Here is a 15477-nt window from a genome sequence, read left to right as displayed (position 1 = left end):
TGTTTGTCTAACAGCTGTGAAACATGCAGCCATAGGGACTCAAACAAGTCTCCTGAGAACCTGCGATACCCAAGCACCCTAGGCAAACTTGAGTAACAAGCCCTTGCGTGCATCACTAAAGAATACACATCTTAGGACCTTTCCCCAGTTTGAGCATGTGAAACTGGCCACACCCTGGAACAGTGGCTGCAGAGTTGAGTAAAAGATTATATTTTGGAATTGCTTTTTTTCAGAGATATTAGCTTATAAAGTTTAGCTGAAAAGACCAACTGGGCGTTACCAGGCTGTAAATTGTTTCATAAGAATTTGGTAAAGTTATGAAATGTCCTAAAAATGTCTGTTCTATTCCTGATCTAAGGGTCTCGGCTTTTAGTTGAGATGAATCTGTGCTGCAGTTTATGTACACGCTCAGTAGTGACCAGTGCTGTGGAGTTGGTTTTGCTAACAGACTCCACAGCCCTGGTGGCCAGCTTACCATGCTTAGACTAGTGAAACATCCCCTGTAAGCAGACAGCAACCAAAAGCTGTAGGTTATTGAATCGGCCAGAAGCAGTAGGCCAGCTGCCATGTGAAGACGTTAGATAGCCCGTAGCAACATTGTAAGATTTTAATGAAAACGATTTAGAAAGTTACTAAATTTTATATTTAGGATGCAAATGCACAAAACCAAAAGGGAATCAGGCAAAAGGATTACCCCTACTAAGCTATCTATACGGGCATGCAGATTATTTGAAGTTGAATATACAAAAACCTTGCTATCTGTTGACATCTTCCAAAGAAAGACACATATATATATATATATATATATATATATATATATATATATATATATATATATATATATATATATATATATATATATATATATATATATATATATAATATAGCTTTAAGATCTCTACCTGTACAGATGGCTCAGGGAGTTGATCCTTCTGACAGATTCCCTGTAAAGTGTTATGACCGACCAGGGCTGTGGAGTCTGTGTCCATTTTGGTGGAATCGGAATAAAATGGACCAACTCTTAAAATATATAAGTTGGGTACAGTAGTTCAATGCAGTTTGTGGGTAATATTTTTTCATAAGAATCTGGGAAAGGTGTGAAATGTCCTATAAATGTCTGTCCTATTCCTGATCTAAGGGTCTAGTCTTTTAGCTGAGATGAATCTGTGCTACAGTAAATTTATCACTTAAACATGAGCCGTGTCTGAGGGAGTCGGAGGTTTCGCTTACCGACTCCACAGTCCTGTGACCTACCACTGACTGATGGGAAAACACTTATTATAAAAGACATTAAACCAATTTATTCTATGCGCAAGTTTATGAAAGACATAACAATAAGCCTTTATTACATGGGATTGCTGCTTCTCTTGCAATACAAAGAAAACAAGTCTTGTCTGACTGGTAGATAAGTGACAAAGGCCCAACATGACTGCAATGCAGCGTCCTGACATTGGCCAGCTGAGTGCATCGGCTAGAGATCAAGACGATTTCCCTAGAAAGACACAGTTGTGTGTTATCTAACCATACACATAAATCAGCTGACCATTGTATCGGACTAGGGGGCCTCCCAATACTCTGGAGGCAGAAGGATTTCAAATCCCTGGTCTTCTTGTTCTCAGGGATATAAGAAGCTGTCAGTTTGGCAGCAGATTACAAACCTCCCCCCCCCACCTCCTGAGAATATTTGTATGAGATGATTGAAAGATATCAACCATCAGCCGAAAGCCAGTGTGTATGGGCCGCCTTACACAAAGAAATACAAGAAAACGCAGCTTTTACTGCTGGAGCCCAGTAGAAGTCTACCCACAACCAAAAAGGAAAAATATCCACTGCACATCCCACTAGTTGCATAGTTCATGCAGTGTAACAGGAGACTAAAATAAAAAACCTGTAAACATTCAAAAATACTTAGGTGAAATGCCGACACCTGGGTTCAAAAACTACATTTTTTTTTCTTTTTTTGGTTTATTATCAGACAGCAGTTTTACTTTGCGGCCGGATGCCCTTGACGGTACACTGCATGCCCACTTCACTGTAAACATTTAGGCAAACATCTTTGCATACACTGCTTTCTCCTTCTCCTTCTGTTCTTTAATCCTCTGCTTGACCCGAAGGATCTCACTGCTGATAGCTGGGTACAGAATGGAAGAAAAGACGTGAGCACAGGCCATACACTGGTGACTGGCATAGACCGCACATCTAGCTGAACGCTGTGACCACCTGCTGAGTAGTGGGGGGTGGGCTGCCCCTACAGGCTTGTGCCAGTAAGCAGAAACACAAGTCCCTACATACAGGATCAAGTTCCCAGTGTAACAAATGGGAACATCAAGTTATTGAAGGCACATGCCAAAAATTACATTACCTAGCCACAAGATGGGTCGTAATGTGTTGGAGTACCACATCCTCTACTCCTCCTCCCCACAGAGCTCAGCTGTTGTGTCACTGAAAAACCCTACACTGCCATTTTAATTTTTATTACATAAAGCAACAGTACATGTGAAAATAAGAAAGTTTGTAATATATCATATCAGAAAAATCTGCTTCGGTCTCCCCCTGGACTGATCTTTCATTTTCAAACTTCTCAATTCACCAGTAAAATCTGTCTTCAGTGACTACAATTATAAAAGTACAGAGATAAAATCTTACCAGTAGTAACTGCCATCAGCTGTGTAGAGGGGAGGAGCTAAAGTCAGAGCTCCTCCCTCCTCTATAGAATCTTACCAGTAGTAACTGCCATCAGCTATGTAGAGGGGAGGAGCTAAAGTCAGAGCTCCTCCCTCCTCTATAGAATCTTACCAGTAGTAACTGCCATCAGCTATGTAGAGGGGAGGAGCTAAAGTCAGAGCTCCTCCCTCCTCTATAGAATCTTACCAGTAGTAACTGCCATCAGCTGTGTAGAGGGGAGGAGCTAAAGTCAGAGCTCCTCCCTCCTCTATAGAATCTTACCAGTAGTAACTGCCATCAGCTATGTAGAGGGGAGGAGCTAAAGTCAGAGCTCCTCCCTCTATAGAATCTTACCTAACTGCCATCAGCTGTGTAGAGGGGAGGAGCTAAAGTCAGAACTCCTCCCTCTAGAATCTTACCAGTAGTAACTGCCATCAGCTGTGTAGAGGGGAGGAGCTAAAGTCAGAGCTCCTCCCTCTATAGAATCTTACCAGTAGTAACTGCCATCAGCTATGTAGAGGGGAGGAGCTAAAGTCAGAGCTCCTCCCTCCTCTATAGAATCTTACCAGTAGTAACTGCCATCATCTATGTAGAGGGGAGGAGCTAAAGTCAGAGCTCCTCCCTCCTCTATAGAATCTTACCAGCAGTAACTGCCATCAGCTATGTAGAGGGGAGGAGCTAAAGTCAGAGCTCCTCCCTCCTCTATAGAATCTTACCAGTAGTAACTGCCATCATCTATGTAGAGGGGAGGAGCTAAAGTCAGAGCTCCTCCCTCCTCTATAGAATCTAAACAGTTTGTTACATTACTGAGATAGATAGTATATCCTAGCTTCACTGAGTACAGATTTTACCAGTGAATTGAAAATAAAAGATCAGTCCAGGAGGAGAAAAAAAAACCCTGCAAAATATCAAAGTTTCTTATTTTACATATATTTTCACATATACAATTGATTTATGTAATAATTAAAACCATGGTTGCACTTTAATGATGATAATATCTAGATTGCAGAAGATTTATAAAGACGCACTATATAGACAAACGTCTTAAACATGAAATTCAGGTTTTCCATCAGTCACATTACTATAGGTGCAGGATACCAGCCCTTAGCCCTGCAGCCCGCCTTTACGAAGATTTGTGAAAGAATGATAAGAATGGTTCATTAGGGTTAAGGTCCAAACCTCCTCTGGTATTATCAGGACAAGAACTGTGCATCAGGCGCTTCATGGCCTGGATTTGTATGGCGATATAGCTGCATACAAGCCTTTCTTCAAGCACAATGCCAAGCATTGGACGAAATAGCGTCGAGCATGCCAACTCTGGAGCAACGGAAACATTTTCTGCGAAGTGATCTTATCTGGCAGACTGGTTTTGGGGAATACCAGAAAAATGTTACCTGCCAGTCTTCATTGTGCCAACAGTAAAGCTTGGTGGAGGGGTGAGAATACTATGGGGTTATTTTTCATAGGATGCCTAGTCCCCTTAGTGACCACCAAAATAGATCTTAATGCTTCAGCATACAATGACATTATATGCTTCTAGCTTTGTGGGTACAGTTTTGTTTTTTTTTGTGGAGGTGGGAGGTTCTTTTTCTGTTCCAGTATGACTGTGCCCACAAAGCAAGGTTCATAAAGGAATGGTTGGGGCAGCTCGGTGTGGAACAACATGACCGATCAACCGCATCAATAAAAAGCTCTGTCAACTGTGCTGTTGGTATCGGCCTCAAAAAGGCAGATCTGCTCGAATCTAGTCTTTCAGAGCTTCAGACGGAAACCCCAGTGAAGTCACTGACGTGTGGCAAAAACATGATTTGGTTAAAACTTTACCCCTTAGGGCTCATACTCATTTGTGAGAAAAACGGACAAGTGCACTCTGACCAATGTTAATCAATGAGTTACAACTCCTTTTCTGAAATCTGACTGAAAAAAAAAATTGCAGCATGCTTCGTATTGCCGTGTATATCAGACGAGCCTCGCCAATGCAAGTCAAAGGGTGCGAGGAAAAAAAAAAAAATGGAAGGCATACAGACTATCCGATTTTTACAGATACATTACCATTCTGTAGCATGGAACACTGTAAATGGTCCTGTAAATGATTGTAGAATAATAGTTGCAGAGAAAAACTCATTGCATACAGATGTCATATGAGATAAAAAGCCTTAGTTACTTACCGGTAACGGGATTTTTCGGAGCCCATGACAGCACCACGAGAGAGAGAGAGAGAGAGAGGATCCACCCATCAAGGACAGGAAACCTACAGGTTAAAAAGGGCGGCACCTCTCTCCCGCCTCAGGTTTAGGTAACAGAGCATGAGAGGACCGCCAAGGTTAATTACAACACAACAAATTCATTTTAAACCAATAGTTTAACTAACTTCCCTTGAGGGAGCAAAAAAAGGAAATTAATTCTACAGGAGTGTGAAAACACCAGTGCAGGGAGGGAATATAAGGGTGCTGTCATGGGCTCCGAAAAATCCCGTTACCGGTAAGTAACTAAGGCTTTATTCTTACTCCCATGACAGCACCACGAGAGAATTACAGAGACGAAAGGAGACTAGGGAGGGACCACAGCTTGAAGCACCCTTCTCCCAAAGGTGAGATCAGAAGAGACACCCAAATCCAAATCTATAATGCCTATAGAAGGTGGAGGGAGAAGACCAGGTGGCAGCCTTACATATGTCTTCGATGGAAACCCCCGTCTTCTCTGCCCAGGAGGTTGCTACAGCTCTGGTGGAATGAGCTCTCAACCCCTCCGGTACTTCCTTATCCCCTGAAGAGTAGGCGAGGGCGATGGCCTCTCTAATCCATCTCGCAATTGTAGATTTTGAGGCTTTATAACCTTTCCTAGCCCCCTGATGACATATGAATAGGGAACTATCTTTCCTAAAACGGTGTGTAACCTCCAGATATTTAAGTACGCACCTCCTGACATCCAAAGTGTGTAGTTTCTCCTCTTTTTGATTTTTAGGGGGAAAACAAAAAGTTGGAAGACTAATCTCCTGAGTCCTATGGAGTCGTGAGACTACCTTTGGAAGAAAGGCTGGGTCAGGTTTTAATATAATTCTATCATCCAGAATTTGAGTAAATGGTGGGGATATAGAAAGAGCCTGTATGTCACTTACTCTTCTGGCTGAAGTCAGGGCAACTAACAGGACTGTTTTGAGAAGAATAATTTTATGGGAGGCTAAATCCAGGGGCTCGAAGGGAGGGTTAGTCAAAGCATTTAGGACTAAATTTAAATCCCAGGGAGAGGATTTAGATTTAATAATAGGTCTACACCTAAAAGAAGCTTTTATAAATCGTGCTACCCAATAATTAGCTGCTATATCGGAAGAAAACAAAGCTCCCAAGGCCGAAACTTGTACCTTCAATGTACTCGTGGTAAGGCCCTGTTCTAAACCCCGCAGCAGAAACTCTAGTATTTTCCCAACAGTGGGCCCATCCTCTGGTTTAAATTTTGAAAAGGACAGAAACTTTCTCCAGGTCCTAGCATAAATGCGGGTAGTAACGGGTTTTCTGCTACATAGGAGAGTGTTTACTACATTTGTGGAAAAACCTTTGCTGGTTAACAGCTCCCTTTCAAATTCCATGCCGTTAAATGGAGATTTGAGGCTGGAGGATGGGAAACTGGACCCTGAGTGAGAAGGTCCGGAATCTCCGGAAGAACCCAGGGGTCTGTTATGGACATTCTCCGGAGACAAGGGAACCAAGGTCTTTTGGGTCAAAAGGGGCATATGAGAATTATTCTGGCTTTGTCTGCCCTGATCTTCCTTATAACTGATGGGAGCAGGATCAAGGGAGGAAATGCATACGCCAAAGGAAACTCCCAGGGAACCATGAAGGCGTCCACTGCCAGGGGATTTTCCCTGGGGTTTAGGGAACAAAATGTTGTCACCTTTCAATTGGATTTTGTTGCAAATAAGTCCACTGTTGGAAGACCCCACATTGCCACAATCCTGGAGAATATGTGAGGGTTCAAGGACCATTCTCCTTTTATGGAAGTACGGCTGAGAAAATCTGCTGTGACGTTTTCTTTCCCTCTTAGATGAACAGCAGGAAGGGAGAGACAATGATCCTCTGCATTCTGAAGAAGTCTGTCCGCTATTCTCATTAAGTCTCTTGAACGGGTTCCCCCTTGGTGATTTATATAAGCTACTGAGACTTGATTGTCTGAGAGTATACGGATATCCTGGCCCTGTAAATATACAAGGAACTTGTTGAATGCATAATCAACAGCCAAAAGTTCCTTAACATTCGAGGAAAACCGCACCTCATTTTCTAACCAGGTCCCCTGAACTAAGTTACCTTCAAAATGAGCGCCCCAACCTGTAGCACTTGCATCTGTAGTCAAGACTGCAGTAGGCTTAAATTCCCAAGGGACCCCCCCTAGAAAGATTAGTGTGTACTAACCACCAACGAAGGGATTGTAAGGAGCGAGGGGCCAAGGTAAACTCCCGGTCTAGATGTCCACCTAGGATCGAATCGTTATACAATATGTCCCATTGAAGTGCCCTTGAATGAAGTTGGGACCAGCGCACCGTGGAAAAACTCAAGGTCCCTAATAATGACATGGCCTTACGGAGTGTCATAGAGGGTCTATCCATACAATGTCTTACCAAGCCCTGGATTTTTCCAATCTTTTCTTCTGATAAATAGCATAATTGTCTTTCAGAATCTAAAATGACCCCTAGAAACTGTTGAGCTTTTAATGGAGTCAATCTAGATTTTAAAACCAACCTAGTCCTTCCAGGACAGAAATAGTTACCTGAAGGTGGGCCTCGCATTGGACAAAGGAGTTCCCCACTATCAGGAAATCATCAAGGTAAGGGATTATTAAGATGTCTCTTTCTCTTATATGGGCCATAACCTCTGCCACTAGCTTGGTAAAAATTTGCGGGGCTATAGCTAAACCAAAGGGAAGTGCGATATACTGAAAGTGTTTAACCACCCCACCTATTTCAATGGCCACCCTCAGATACTTTTGATAGTCCTTATGAATGGGAACATGGTAATAAGCATCTTTAAGATCCAGAACTACCATATAACAGTGGGGAAAAAGCAATTTTATTATCGTTTTTAAGGATTCCATTTTAAAGGTGTCAATTTTAAGGAAGCTATTTAAAGATCTTAAATTTATGATTGTCCTGGAACACCCATCTGCTTTTGGGACCAGGAAGAGCGGGGAGTAGAATCCGCGACCCTCTTCTGAATCCGGAACCTCAATCAGGACATTTTTCTTTATTAGGATTTGAACTTCCGATACGAGGGCAGTCTGCCGTTCTGGGGAGGAACTAGAGGAAACAATCAAGAATCTTCTGTAAGGAAGAGGTTGAAATTGAAATTTAAGACCAAATTTAATTAGGCTCAAAATCCAATTACTATGTGAAATTCGTTCCCAAGCTGAGAGGAATAACGACAATCTCCCTCCCACCTGGGCAGATTGTGATTTCCCTGGTTTCTGTTCGTTTTTAGAAGAAGAACCAAAGAGTAGGCCTCTACATTTGCGACCTCTTTCTTCGAATTTTTCTTGTTCTCTGAAAAATCTCCTTCGGATAAATTTCTTTTTCCGAAACGATTTCTTAAAAGAGGGTAGAGGTACAGATGGAAATCCCTTCTTAGGATCTCTGGCTTTTTCCAACAGTTCGTCCATGGTCTAGCCGAAAAGATTTTCTCCTTCGCAACGGATTGTACAAAGTCTAGACTTCGTCTGTATATCTCCAGGCCAGCATTTAATCCATAGGGCTCGTCGAGCAGCATTTTGACAGAGCTGATGATTTTGCTGCCAATCTAACCGAATCTGCAGACGCATCAGCAAGAAAGGCGGCAGCACCCTGGACCCGGGGAAGGGAAGAAATAATCTCCTTCCTAGAGACACCCTCCTTTAGCTGATTGTCCAACTGTTCTAGCCAAACCATTAGGGCTCTCGATGTGCAGGTGGCTGCTACTGCTGGTTTCAGAGCTCCTGCAGCTGTCTCCCACGCACCTTTCAGGAAGGTATCAGCTCGTCTGTCCAGGGGGTCTCTTAATGCTCCCATGTCGTCAAATGGGAGAGATGACTTCTTTGATGCCTTAGCGATGGCGACATCCAAACTTGGTGCTTTTGACCAAGAGGTACATGCGGCATCATCAAATGGATACCTCCATTTAAAAGAGGGAGGAACGCTGCCCTTCCTGTCTGGTTTTTTACGGGGAAGCATCTTTTCTTCTTCTGACCTAATCCCCCAAACATTACATCCTCTACAGATTTTTCTGGCCTCGTGTCTATAATGCCCATGGTAGTCCGGACAGCTTTCACCAAGGCATCAACCTCTTGCAGAGGAAAACACTGTCTATCCGACTCGCCATCAGAGGAGGAGAGAGAGGAAGAAGAAACGTCTGAAATATCAGAATCTGAGCCTGGCTGAGGGTCCCTAGGAACATGACTGGACTCAGATTTCCCCTGCAGAGCCTTGCCTATTTCTTCTCTAATTAAAGACTTTAGGCCCAAGGAAAATCCTGGGGTTTCTTCCGTCACTACTTTGTCAATACAAGGCTGGCATAAGTTCTTAACATATGCATCAGGGAGCGGACAGCTGCATAGGGCACATTCCTTATGTTTAGACTTAAATGAACATTTCTTGCTCTGAAAGAAAGTTATAGACAGAGAAGGAGGAAGAAGAATTAGTAGAACTTTCATGAAGATTCCACTTACCCCATGGAATATTTGGTACCGTAGAAGCAGAAGAATCCATCTTAACCGGCGGAGAATCACGCCGAACAAAAGGACCTTCTTTTCTGCTTTTTGCGGTGAACTTTCTAGCCGAACGATTGGAAACAGACCGGGAACGTCGTTGCACCGCCAGTTGTGAGGGCTCCCCAAAGGGCTGCTCCTGCAGCAGTTGTTCTTGCTGAGGTGATAGCTGCCCCTGTGTATCTCCCATGTTTACCAAGGCAAAAACAATGGGCTGGGAAGCACCTCGGTATGTTGCCAGGAACCTTTTATACTGGCCATACCTGGTACCTGTGTGTTTTTTGCTTTTTTGGGTGGGGGGGCTCAGGAGGGAGGTCACACCCCCACCCCCCTCCCCCCGGTGGGCTAACCGCCACTGTTAGCAGCTCCAGCGCCCTGTACTCCCGGCGTCTTCATGCTCGCACGCGGCTTCCGGGTTGCGCGCGCGAGCTCCGCCCACTTCCGGTGGAGTCTCCGAACCACTGGAAACACGTCACAGGGCTGCGCCTGTCACGTTCCCCGCCGGTGCGGCCCGGAACTCTTGCATTGCATAGCGGGGGGGACGCCCGCATGCGGCTCCACACATGGCGGACATCTACCTCCAGTGAGGGGATGTCGCATCTGCCGCAACGCAAACGGAGGCGCCTCAATGAGCCCTGCCGTGGCGTCTCCAGAAGTCCAGGACTGACCCAGGGTGGGAGACTTCATTACTCCAAACACCCTGTCGACTCCATCTAGGGCAAGAGACCGTCTTCATCCCACAGGTAACCTGAGAGGTCTCCCATCATGGACAGGAAACCTAAACTGAGGCGGGAGAGAGGTGCCACCTTTTTAACCTGTAGGTTTCCTCTCCTTGATGGGCGGATCCTCTCTCTCGTGGTGCTGTGATGGGAGTACGAATAAATCACATTGTACTCGCATGACGCTAGTCCTACTTTTCAGGAACAACATCGGACCGTCTTTTTCTCGCAGATGAATATGAGCCCTTAGTGTGCTCCTCAGAGACAACATTATTCTAGTTACTCTTAGTAATAATTGTGCACATTTTTAACTGTCTTTAATAGGCAATATTCAGGACTTTGTAAAGAAAAAAAAAAAAAAGTGGCCAAGCATTGACAGGCAGGTAGTTGCTTACCTACGTGCCTGTTGTGCTCGTCAACGTTCTTCGCGAACACAGACCGCTTCTGCCGGCGATTCAGCAGCCTCTGTTGACGTCACATCGACAGAGCGGAGGCTTCTTTTCCTCCCTGCTCTGTCTACGGGGCGGGACTGCTGACATTATGCTCCATAGACAGAGCAGAGCGGAAAAGAAGCAACCGCTCTGTCGGCGTGACGTCAGCAGACTCGCCAGCAGGAGCCGTCTGTGACCATTATGTGCCAGCAAAGAACCGCAGTGGTCACAAGAGACAAGTAGCAATGTCTCTACTAGACTGGAATCAATATGGCAGTCTTCATTACTCAGAAGTGCAGTACTATTTCAAGAAGGCTGTATTCACACATCAGTTTCAGTGTTACCATCTGAAAATAAATAGACCGACTTTTTCTCAGGCATCATCCTAATTGCATCAGTATTTTGTTTCACTGCAGCAGGTAGACTTTGAATTTTTTTTTTTATCCACTGACTCAGCAGTGGATCAGTTAAAAACGGGTGAAGCTAGAATGGATGTCTGAAGCACAAAGTCGTTCTTCCGTGTTACATCTGTGTTATTCGGATCTCCATAAACTTTAATGGCAGAGTCTGATCCGCAACACAGATGAGAATAGGACATGTTCTGAGTCTCACGGCCCGGAGACAGATCAGCCTATAACAAAGATGCAGATATGGATCAATGAAACTCTGTGGATTTGAGTGCTGTCTGAGAAAAAAAATGGCCAGCACTAAGACATGTCACAAGAATGTGTGAATATAGCCTAAAACTGGTAATCATGCCCAGGCTTACAGCTAAAATAATCAAAAGTATTAATATGACATGTCCTGTTTAATGCCACGCACTAAGCTGGAGCTACCCACAGTCACAATGAGAACCTTTCTATATAAATCCATTTACCTTTGTCCTCAGGCGCGACTTCATGAGCCTTTTTAAGATCCTCCTAAGAAAAAAAAATTCTAGTTTCAAAAGAAATTTTAAGTCTCGATGTATCAGAGTTCATGTAAACCGTTTACCAGTGCTTGCTCATAATCCTTCAGCCCCTGCCAGCCTTGGGCCCGTCTGTAAAGTGCTTTTGTATTAGATGCATCGATTTCAAGAGCCTATTTAGAAAATAAGTCCATTTTAGTTTGAAAAAAAAAAAAATACTTGGAATCGAAACATTTCTGTAAAGCTGAAGTTTTGCAACACATCTGACCTGCCACATGGCCTCTTACCTCATGGCAGCTCTCAATAGCAGCTCTGAAGTCACACACTTTCAGCTTACAAGCGGCGATATTCAGATTGCAGCTTACAGCAATTGGATTTAATTTTGCAATGTTGTCATCTCCGGTGACATCTTTACAGCTTTCCACATATCTGGAAAATGTCAAAAAAGCAATCACGTTAACATTTCTATCCTAGCTCAATAGATCGTAAAAGGACTCTGTTAATACCTTTACTAACTGAGCAGGTGTGCACACAGCCCGACAACCCCTCGGACTATGAGATATATCATAGCTACAAGGATGACTATATTGTAGCAGAGCCAAAGCCACATACAACTAGAAGCCACTTCATCAAGGGAGAGTTGTGAGAACTGGGGCAAGCACAAAGCAGACTGCTGCTGTCAGTTACCAAATAGCTTCTGAATAAAGAGAAATTGATTGGCTACCATGCGAACATTGTACTTGTCATTTTTGATCAATTTTTCTCCACACGTGTTAGCATTTTAGTTAACGGGTGTTTTTCAACTCCAAATTCATCTACTTAAAATTTATATATTGGACTTAGCCACTATAAAAATCACACCAGTAATATACTTTGAGTTGTAGTTGCTGAAATATTCATTTATAATTTATGTCTGTGCAGGCATGCTCCGATCTTGAACCTCTGCCAGACTGGGACCACCATTCACTACAACCGGAAGTATATAGTGTGCAAGCTCCTCCAGAGCCACTGAGCTAGACGACGAACAGGGATCAGAGTTTAGGGTCATTGTCAATCAAGTTCAGGGACATATGTAAATTGGAAGGCATAATGGGGCACAAAAACATTCGCTACACCGAGTGTGCACAGAGCCCTCATTTAGATTAAAAGCTAATTTTTCAGCAACTACACCATGAATGTTACTGGTATTATTTACATGGGCTAAATCCACTCTATAAATGTATAAGCAGCTGAATTTGCAGTTGGGGGTGACAAACGCCTGTTAAATTCAAATCACACGTTAAAGAAGTATTCCCATCTCCAAGATCCTATGCCAATATGTAGTAGGTGTAATAATAATAAATAATAATAATAGCAAATGCCTCCAATTGGAAATGCAGTATAGTTTTTCTGATTTGCTAATATTATTATTACACCTACTACATATTGGGATAGGATCTTGGAGATGAGAACACCCCGTTAAATCAATGACCGTAACAAACAAGCCATGTAACTACATTGTAGACATATTCCTGTACCTTAGAGCCTTGTTGTACTTTTTTATTGCGATTTCCCAATTCTGAGATTTGAATAAGTTATTCCCAATATTCTTGACATCTTCTGCTATATTCACGATCTTTTCAACCTGTCAAACAAAATAAGCAGAGCGTTGGCTTTGTACAATTATTACACGGCAGCTCAGAAAACCCTTCGCCCTCTATATATTTCATACTTCAGAAAGCTCTCACTAAAGTATGAGAGAGAAATGTACAAAGTGCTTACATCATTTAGTTCCACATCAGAGTCTTCAGGGAAGTCAGGATGGGTGTCTCCAGAACCGTCCACAGGAGACATGACCCACTCATCCCCATCCTTCAGCTCTCCGCATTCTGCTACTAAACACAACTACATAGAAAATGAAAGCATGGTAAAGACATACATACTGAAACATTACAAAATAATAATAATAATCATCACATGCTATGCCCGTATACAAGTTTTTTGGGAGTTTTATTGCCATGGATAGCCATTAGAGATGAGTGGCTAGGCGGGAGTCCCAGGAATCAATCTGCTAATCTGTACTCCCTATGGTGGATAGATGCCAAGGCATGCATGCAGATTGTGCCTACATGTCAGGCATATTCTCATGAGAACACACGCCTGCCAAATGTACTTCACCCAGACACACCGAGCGGAGGAGTCACTGAGGGACAACTCTCTAGTCAAAGCGCTGCATGCACCCCCTCTTCGGAAAAACAGTCCCTCCACTAAAATGGTGCTCACAATTACGTGGTAATAAAAGATGAATAAATAGACCTAAATGTAAGCATTACTGTCAAATTAAATGATTACACACACCCAGAAGACACTTACTTTCGCAGGTTTCTCTCCTTTAACTTCAATAGTTTCCAGGAGTTTCACTATACCAAATCCTTTGAGGACTTGACCAAACACCACGTGTTTCCCATCTAGATGGGGTGTGGGGACAGTTGTGATGAAGAACTGAGAACCGTTGGTATTGGGGCCGGCGTTGGCCATACTGAGCAGGCCTTCCTTGTCATGCTGCAAGGGGGAGAAGTATTGGGAACATTAAAACTCAAGGACACAAAACCGCTCACTAACCAGAGGCTCTTGTGGAAAGTAACAGGAATGACATTTTTAAGTAGCCAAGAGAAAAATGAGGACGTCTACAACAAATCACACAGCAATTACATTTAAGCCAATAATATTCTGCTTTGGGAAAGGCAAAACTGGAGATGTAGCAGATTGTGTAGCTGCAGATCAGGGGGAGCACAACATTAATTATTTTTTTTAATTAAAGGGACTGTCAGCAAGTGCACCATGGCAGGGCCAATCACTTCAATATACCTTCACATCTACTGTTTCTCTATCTCCTCTGGCTCTATGAAGCCAAGTGGCTTACCTTGAAGATCATGGGGCCCAATGCAAAGTCTGTATTAAGGTCCCTAACTACCATGGGTTTGTAATATTATTGTTCTTCCCATCTTGGTAAAAGATCTATATGGGCCCCTTAGGATCTGGGGCCTGGGTGTGACCCCTGCACCTACAATAGTTACGCCTCTGCTGACACCCCTTTCATTGTGGCACAATAAAGACCCGTTTAACCCCTTTACCCCCGAGGGTGGTTTGCACGTTAATGACCAGGCCAATTTTTACAATTCTGACCACTGTCACTTTATAAGGTAACAACTCTGGAACGCTTCAACGGACCCCCCTGCTTCTGAGACTGTTTTTTCGCGACATATTGTATTTCATGATAGTGGTAAAATTTCTTCGATATCACTTGCGTTTGTGAAAAAAATCGGAAGTTTAGCGAAAATTTCGCAATTTTCAAACTTTGAATTTTTATGCCCTTAAATCAGAGAGATATATCACACAAAATAGTTAATAAATAACATTTCCCACATGTCTACTTTACATCAGCACAATCCCAATTTTTTTTTTATTATTATTATGGAGCTATAAGGGTTAAAAGTTGACCAGCGATTTCTCATTTTTACAACAAAATTTGCAAAACCATTTTTTTATTTTTAGGGACCACATCACATTTGAAGTCACTTTGAGGGGTCTTTATGACAGAAAATACCCACAAGTGACACCAGTCTAAAAACTGCACCCCTCAAGGTGCTCAAAACCAGATTCAAGAAGTTTTTTTTAACCCTTCAGGTGCTTCACAGGAATTTTTGGAATGGGGAAGAAAAAAAATGAACATTTAACTTTTTTCACAAAAATGTTACTTTAAGACCCAATTTTTTTTATTTTTGCAGGGATAACAGGAAAAATGGACCCCAAAATTTGTTGTGCAATTTCCCCTGAGCACACAGATACCTCATACGTGGGGAAAAAACACTGTTTGGGCGCACGGCAGGGTTCAGAAGGGAAGGAGCGCCATTTGACTTTTTGAATGTAAAATTTGCTTGAATAATTAGCGGACGCCATGTTATGTTAAGAGATCCACTGATGTGCCTAAACAGTGGAAACCCCCCATAAGTGATACCATTTTGGAAACTAGACCCCTCAGGGAACTTAT

The 15477-nt window shown here is 43.0% G+C and overlaps 1 protein-coding gene across 1 annotated transcript in view; it reads right to left on the bottom strand.

Annotated features, from left to right (window-relative positions):
- Positions 1–1299: 1299 nt before the first annotated feature.
- PPID (peptidylprolyl isomerase D) overlaps positions 1300–15477 on the bottom strand; it is a 21199-nt gene continuing 7021 nt past the window's right edge. The window contains exons 4-10 of the mRNA XM_073644721.1: positions 13800–13988; positions 13209–13331; positions 12965–13071; positions 11735–11876; positions 11534–11620; positions 11418–11460; positions 1300–2131 (exon numbers count right to left, since the gene is read on the bottom strand). Of these exons, the coding sequence (XP_073500822.1) occupies positions 2043–2131; positions 11418–11460; positions 11534–11620; positions 11735–11876; positions 12965–13071; positions 13209–13331; positions 13800–13988 (780 nt within the window). The 3' untranslated portion in view covers positions 1300–2042. The remainder of the gene's footprint in view (positions 2132–11417; positions 11461–11533; positions 11621–11734; positions 11877–12964; positions 13072–13208; positions 13332–13799; positions 13989–15477) is intronic.

This window comes from Phyllobates terribilis, unplaced genomic scaffold, assembly GCF_046119375.1.
Source record: "Phyllobates terribilis strain yellow unplaced genomic scaffold, ASM4611937v1 Scaffold_1__5_contigs__length_1240528914, whole genome shotgun sequence".
Classification (NCBI taxonomy): domain Eukaryota; kingdom Metazoa; phylum Chordata; class Amphibia; order Anura; family Dendrobatidae; genus Phyllobates; species Phyllobates terribilis.
The sequence above is the reverse complement of the archived record's forward strand: the minus strand, read 5'-3'. Positions and strand labels throughout refer to the sequence as shown.